The following is a 7,671-nucleotide window of genomic DNA, read 5'->3' as shown; positions in this document are numbered from 1 at the left end:
TCTTATTCAAAACTGTTTTCCGTTTTGTCTCTTCGATTCTGCACCATAATTATTTTCATTATTATTTGAAATGTGAATTAGATTGAACGGGCTTACCACCCCTAACGAGACGAAATAACGAACGCGCGCTCCAGCTGCCAACAATAGCAGCGCATCAAAGAAGAGAGCAAAAGATTTTTTGTATTGCACTGAACTGCACGAATACTTCACAATATTAAAATAACTTATTATCCGCAGAAAGTAGTGCAAATGTTAATTGTGTTTACGCTGCCATCACCCGTTTAGTGAACATTTAGAAAGAATATATTAAATGAGTGGACAAATATAATGGATAGCAACCGCGACGAGAAAGGAGACGCAATAAAAAATTTGACCCTGTAATGACCTTTGCAAGGACGATCGAGCTTCTAAAAAAAAACATCGTACATAACGTATAAAAGACAAACACGAATGTGTAAATTTAGGGCTGTCAAGTCTTGTGAAGATTGCTAGCATGGGTGGGTAACAATGGTGATAAAGTGAGAAGAGTAATAAGCTCCATGACCAAACCCCTACAAAGCTGTCAATTGCCGATCGATATAATTAATTTTTGCGATTATAACAACCGTTTTTCTGAAACTACATTTTTGAAGGGAAATAACACATTTTCTTCACATATGTCACTAATTTTGAAGAAGTAGGCTAAATTCGAGAGAGTACGACAAGCAATTGTCTTGTAGGGTTAAAACAAATCAAACACAAATTTGTCACGTTTGTAATCGCCGCAGTTGCTCTTAATAAAAAAAAGAAGGCTGCACAACATCATGCACTAAATTTTGTAAAAAATCGTCCATGATTTAAAAGTGAGCAAAGTTCTTTAGTAGTCACTGCACACCCACACGTATAAAAAATTGAGTTGATTTACCATAGATAAGTATTATGTATATACCACACCAGCAGTCGTATTTTTGGACGCATACATTCGTTTTTATAAAGTTCGTTTATTATTTTATTCGATTTCAATATAATATTGTATTGCCATTATTATTGCTTTTATCTGTATTGTATTTTCTCTCGTAAAATTTTATGATTGTTTCCTGACAATCACAAAAATTTTATAAACAGGGCAAAAATCATACAATGTGTATAAGTTCTCTCAGCAATAGGTCGTAGGCAGTCGGAACGCAGTTTACATCGTACCCATACATAGTATTTAGTAATTTAAATAACAATGATAAGCGCAATAATAACACCACTGGCTAAAAGTAACAAAAACAGTATAATATGCAATAATTAAATAAATTGAGAAATAGAAAAGCTAGGGGACTAGACAAAGTGGCAAATTAGACTTTGCACGGTGGAGTGCACAGAGACCCCCAGCCGCTCTGCCGAGAGATGTATGCACCATGTACTACGTGCCCATAAGACGTAACTTCCAAGATGTTCTACCGTAAAATATATGGCAGGCTTTTTGTTTGTGGTATTTCACTGTATTACAACGACAGCTGGGAAAGCGTTCGGGGGAAATGCACGTTGACCTGCAAGGTGGGCCGTCAATTGTTTTTGTAACTTGAGGTTCGATGTTCCATGTCCTTGTATTGTCCTTAGAATGACTTAGCGGTCTTCCCTAAATACACTCGGTGCGCTTAGCAAATAGAAAAGCACTGACAGGTCCTCGGCACAAAACGTAGTCGTAACTTCTTTCTTGTGGTTGATGAGTATTGTCAAGTGTGATGACAAGCATTAAACTTGGACGCTGATCGCCTGCATCGGATATCACAGCCTTGGCAAGACGGGTTGTCCGATATCCTCGAAACATTTACCTTTTATGTTCATTGAAACACTGCGGAAAATTCTCGAGGTTACGGGAAACAGGACACCCCGGCTAGTCGGGACCACGACATCTTATCGCATCCTGAGACTCACTATCTCGATGTTCATCACTTCGCTAATTCGAACGCTCGACCCAACGTCCGACCAAACATTCAAAACGTTTCTCTTGCACTGGTAGCTAATACGATTATCGAATTGGTATTGTACGTTTTTGAACGTCTGTGACTGGAGGGAGCCAACGGGTATGAATTCGCGACTGGTTGATGTTTGCCATGTGTAGGTGTGGTAAGGGTACAGAAGCGCACTGGTTAACGTCCATCTGTAGGCAGGCATTTCTCGCCCTTAAGCGAACTCAGCTCAACTAGCGGCTGGTAAGGAGCACAGTTGACGATGAAACGGTACTATAATAATTATACTAACTGTAAAACGCTTCCCCGCAAAAAAAGCGAGGGATCGTCGTCGAATTGTGTAAAACAGGATTATAGGGTTTCACATTCTGAGTCGGAGGACGCTGGCTATGCTTTCACTGATTTCGTATGTTTCGTACGCGTGTTCGCTATATTTGCCGCACCGTTCAATTTACCAATCGTATACATATACATATATATATATATATATATATATATATATATATAGCGCCAAATGCTTTTTCGTTTTAACCAAATTCACTTATTTTTGTGGTCATCGTTGGAACGACGCATATAAATGCGATGCAAACAATTCCACCGTACCTAGTTGTATAACTGAAGTATATATATATGTATATATAAATAATATTAATATGTGGTCAATGGCTTTCGTGGAGACATCAGTTACGATCGGGAAGGAGACACCGTCATGCGAGTACGAGCTTGGAGCATTAAAGACTAAGTATCACGAAACAGGATACTTCGCCCAAGTTAATTGCAAACTTGTCTGAGAGGCTGAATGCTAGTAGTTGGTGTAGCGCTTTCTGCTTGGTGTTCACACGGTTTTTATTTAGAACTAGTTTCGTTACTTTTTACTGCTGATTACTCAGACAATGATAAATACATTTATCATTAAATTACGATTATAAGGATGAGCTTAAAATTGTTCCCTGATAACGAAATGTGACGTGGTCTAAAATTTGGTTTTCTCTTTGTTGACGGGTTGTTGCTAACAAAGCGTTGAACGGAGCTTTGGGATGCAGTGATCACTTTGCATGCGAGTGGTCGACAATGATTGATAGATACGCCATATCAGTATTTGGCAGGATCTCCAATGAAATAGGCCTATGAACTACTGTCTATTAGAGATTGTAGAAACTAAACCTTTTCAACAAGACACTTTCTCGACCGAGATAACTTGTTAATGGTAAATTCGATTGCTGAAAAAGATAAATGCAATTCTATGGTAAGCTAGTTAATGATGATAAATAGTGATGTGGATGCTGTCAGTAAACGTCCAAAGTTTATACAACGGCGCATCGAGTTCCTTGGATAGTCACTGGATATTGTAGAAATTATTAATTACTATGCAAGCGCAGGCAGACACTTGCAATTATCAACGATCCGTTTTACAATGAGACTAACCATAGGTGTAATTTTGTTAAAAAATCTATTAATGCCGACGAGCATGATCTGATGAGAGCGGAACCTCTGCGCTAAGAAAGACATGCACTGACCTTCGACCAATGGGTAAAGATGGCAGATCCGACCTAGTGGACTCCAATGCAATTGCCAATGAACAATGATTACTAGCTGAAAGTTCGTTGACCTTGTCAAATATCGCTGTTGCTTTAACTAATTAGCAGTAATACATTAAACATTATGTCGATATACGGATCTGTGACAGCTGTTTGGTAATATTCATAGCATTATTTCTCTGTCATAGAAATCGGTCCGTTTTTTGCTTGATTCAGTTGATCGTAACTTGTTTCTTTTTCATCGTTTACTCCACGCACGTATCTACTAATCATCACTGACACAGTCTCCCCGACAGCCAGAAGAATGGACGCAAGAAAATTGGCCAGGCCACTTCGTCTGTTTTCTGTTGCGAGACCTGTTTTCCTGTCCATTGAAGCCAGCCATTCAGTGAAGGCCGTCGGCGAAACACCCGCATGCGTTATATATGAACTCCCTATCGACTCACTGCAACCCTAATTCATTCTGAACATCTCTCCACAACGCAGCAGACCACCCAGAGGCATGCACCAAACAGAACGGACCAAGCGCATGACACCACATGACTGCTAACACATATAGACAAAACGGCTCAAACCTTGTCATCCGAAATGTCCCTAGGCGGACTATGAGATACTATTTCGGTGGCATACGCTGCGGCGGGGCGCGCCTGGGGCCGTCCTCCAGGGACCGGAGAGGGCCCACTGGGGGAGTCCGTTGGAGACGCAACGACTGGCTGAACGACACTAGCACTGATACTGGGAAGGGTAACGGCACTGGCCTGGGTGTTGATCACTGTCGTGGACACAGGCTCCTGTACTTGGCTGCTCGTTTGCAGCACTTGCATAACGGTGGTGCTCCCGCTTGACGTCGGTGGAAAAGCGCCCTCAGGCGAGGTACTCTTAGTTTTCTTCGATGCTGGGCCCGAAGGTTCGTCGGAGCGTTTTTTCGGCTTAACGCCGGCACCGGAACCATAGCTGCCAGCATTTTCTTCTCGAGTTGGGACATATACCACCTTAATCTCGGTAACGGGGGGACTGACGCTACTTGACTGCTGCTGTATACCAGCTTGTACTGGTATCGGTACTTGAATATCGGTTATGTCGTCCTCGACACGCATCACTAATTTTGGACTTTGGAACACTCCTTGCACAAGTGCTTCAGGCGTGAGTCCAGACGCAGCGGGTCCGGAAGGCGTCGCCTGGAACCAACTCAACGACGAGCTGGGTCGATCGGGACTGCCCTCCCGCGAAGGTCGCGCACTTGCCCTCGGCGTACGCACGTAGGGCCGATGTTCAGGCACTTCCATAAGCGCAAGTAGATGGGGCTTCGAAGCAACTACGTCCTTCGGTAGAGCCTGAATCTTCACCCGGAATGGCTCCACATCGGGTATATGCTTGTTCTGAAGCTTCTTCAAGTGCTCTTGGAGTTCGACGATTTGGGACTTGTAGGAGGCGATTTGTTCGCGGAATATCTATATCGAGAGAAAAGAATGTGTACGAGATAGAAAGGGGGTGGGGCGTGGGAAGAAAAGAAAGATGAAGTCAATCCCAAGTATTTCCCAAAGCTGCGCGAAGTGAACACACTACACAAACGTATGACCAACACGCAAGAATCAAAAGGATTGGCCCGATAGAGAGGCGGCCGAAAAACGGACAAATTCACGCTCATCATCCATAAAGCAAGCACACAGCACCACACGTAGGAATTACAGCATAAAACAACTAAAAGAAAACGTAAAACGCTTTATGTAGTCCGAGTTATGTTAGACTTTGTTATGTTACATAGAGCCACATATAGCACTCACTACTCAGCAAAAGATGTAAACGGAAAACAAAACAAAGTGGAAAGAGGAATAAATAGAGGGTCCTGGAGATAGAGGACGTTCATGTGTATACATATATACAGTATACAGGGTCAATTCTCAGAAACACATTAATGTTGTACTTGTAGGTACGGCTGCTGACTTCCAATGCCTACTTCCTGTTCTGTCGATGATTTCGCTTTCCATCTATTGTTGCATCAGTTGATCTCAGAGCGATACCCTTTTCTTTCTTGCTAAGTTGTACAGCCTTCTTGGTGCCACATTGATTGTTTTACATTACACAATGTCATCTTATTGTGCAATTAAAGTATATTTCAGTTGTTTTCATTTTTTATTTTGTTCCGTGTGCTTATGTATAATATATGTATATATATACACATATATATATATATATATATATATATGTATATATATATATATATATATAATATATATATATATATATATATACAAGAGTGTGTTTGTGATAGCGTGAAATGGTTGTGCTGCAAACACATGAGGGAATGTTTTTGTGATTTTATTAAGACGTGGTTCCACATTGGATTGACGATCCGCCTTGAAGATGGATGTCCGAAGCCAAAACTCAAAGCCCAAAGCCCAACACCGTCAACATAAGCAGCGCCACCAGTCGGAATGGCCAAATCACCCCCACAGATACAGAGAGCGTTATCAGAAAATAACGATAGCAAATGGCAACAATAACCGAAATAACCTACCAGACAACGTCGTTTGACCTGAGGAAAAAAGGCGTCTTGCAATTTGCGAATGCGATCGAAGCGGCAAGCAATGTTCTAGTAAGCAGAAAAGACAGCGGATGCTGCGCTGCTACAAGTGAAGATCGCGTGTTAGTTTTTGCGAGAAGAAAGTCATAAGAACAAGAAACAGTGATAAGTTGTGCTCAAATCGCGGCTCGATGTGCAACTAATATAATCTATTATTTCCTACTAGTAATAGCATCAACATTATAGTAGAAGAGATACGTCATAGCAGACACACAGAAGCTATCTATCGTTTGTCGGTTAGTTCTTAATAGATAATTTGCCACCGAACCGCTGCGCCAATAAACTCACGAAGCGCAACGTATAACAAACCGTCGATATACCGGAATAACAGAAAACTCTATGTGAGCTAATATATAATGCTGAGTACACTGACTGTTGTCGGACATAGATATCAGCCATAACGACGCACAGCATGGCATACAGTAAATATACGAAAAGAGAGAGAATAAACGAATATCGTTGCCTACCCTTATAATGATATCATCGCTGGTTGATTGATATCACACTGGCAAAGCTAGCACGCGAATAGAACTAGAAGAAGTAAACGATTAGTACGATTGCGTGCGCTAACCTGTTGCAGCTTGAGCTGTTCCTGTTTCTCCTGCAAGCTCATAGCGGGACTGCAGGCAATTTTCAGCTGTCGTTCGGACATTGCCAGCAGCTGTCGTAACCTTTGCATGTCTTGCTGATATTGCTCCTCCTGGGAAAGGCATACGGATAGTGTTTGGCACTGCTGGTCGACGTCCGTCTGAAGGCGCGCTAGTTCTAGCGAAACTTCGCCGACACGAAGCACCATCTGGTTCTCGTGGCCAGGATTGGTTCTGTCTTTGAAATGAACCATCAGTTTCTCTATGGCCATTGCGAGCCGCGTGCGTTGAGTAGCGACGTCTTTCAATATTTTCTCGCGCATGTTTAGCTGCTCCCTGTCGAAGTCAATAACGTACCATTCGACAAAGATTATAATGATGAACGTATTACGAGTCTTGTGCAAGCACTAAGCATGCCCGTTTCCCTGACAATACAATTGTACTGTGTACTTAGAGATATATGAGGCGATCTAGGTTCGAAAGCAAACATAGTATAACAATAAGTTCATTTTGTGTTAATAGAGCCCAGCCACCAAAAACCAACGTTTACGCAATTAAAGTTAAGCAACGTAACAATGATACCAAACGTAAAACTGGAAACATTGGCGGAACGAAGTGGTCAAATCTAAAACTAATCGTACGTCTAAAACATTGAGAACTTACCTAAGATTTTTTGTTCTTTGGGGCGAACCCTGGGGGGACTCGAGTTTACTGAAACACTTGCTAGTCCAGTCGGTAACCTCCTTGAGCTTTCGTTCGCACTGTTCCCACTCTTCGATCATTTCATTGAGAAGCGTCACCTCTTCTACGAGACGCGATTCCGTGAGGGCCTGTTGTTCCTCATCGGCGTCTAATATAGCAAGAAGGTCGGCAATATCGCATACGTCACCGATCTTGTTGATCAGGGTTACCATCTCGTTCAAATAACCTTGCGATTGTGGAATGTCGTGTTTCAGTTCCTGGATTCATACAAAAACCATATGTATATCAAAGATGACGCAAATGCTAAATAATACGTAGAG

General features: G+C 42.0%; 1 protein-coding gene across 7 annotated transcripts in view; it reads right to left on the bottom strand.

Annotated features, from left to right (window-relative positions):
- The window catches only part of LOC111251708 (uncharacterized), a 130,915-nt gene that overhangs the window by 42,138 nt on the left and 81,106 nt on the right, over window positions 1-7,671 (bottom strand). For 6 of the 7 annotated variants that reach the window (XM_086989834.1, XM_086989839.1, XM_086989833.1 and 3 more), the window contains 3 exons: window positions 7,313-7,608; window positions 6,634-6,985; window positions 4,054-4,929 (listed from right to left, as the gene is read on the bottom strand). In XM_086989834.1, coding sequence (XP_086845960.1) covers window positions 4,054-4,929; window positions 6,634-6,985; window positions 7,313-7,608 — 1,524 coding nt within the window. The remainder of the gene's footprint in view (window positions 1-4,053; window positions 4,930-6,633; window positions 6,986-7,312; window positions 7,609-7,671) is intronic. The other variant, XM_086989838.1, reaches the window with a different exon arrangement.

This window comes from Varroa destructor, unplaced genomic scaffold (genome assembly GCF_002443255.2).
Source record: "Varroa destructor unplaced genomic scaffold, Vdes_3.0 BEIS01000005.1, whole genome shotgun sequence".
NCBI lineage: Eukaryota > Metazoa > Arthropoda > Arachnida > Mesostigmata > Varroidae > Varroa > Varroa destructor.
This window is presented reverse-complemented; position numbering and strand designations above follow the sequence as displayed.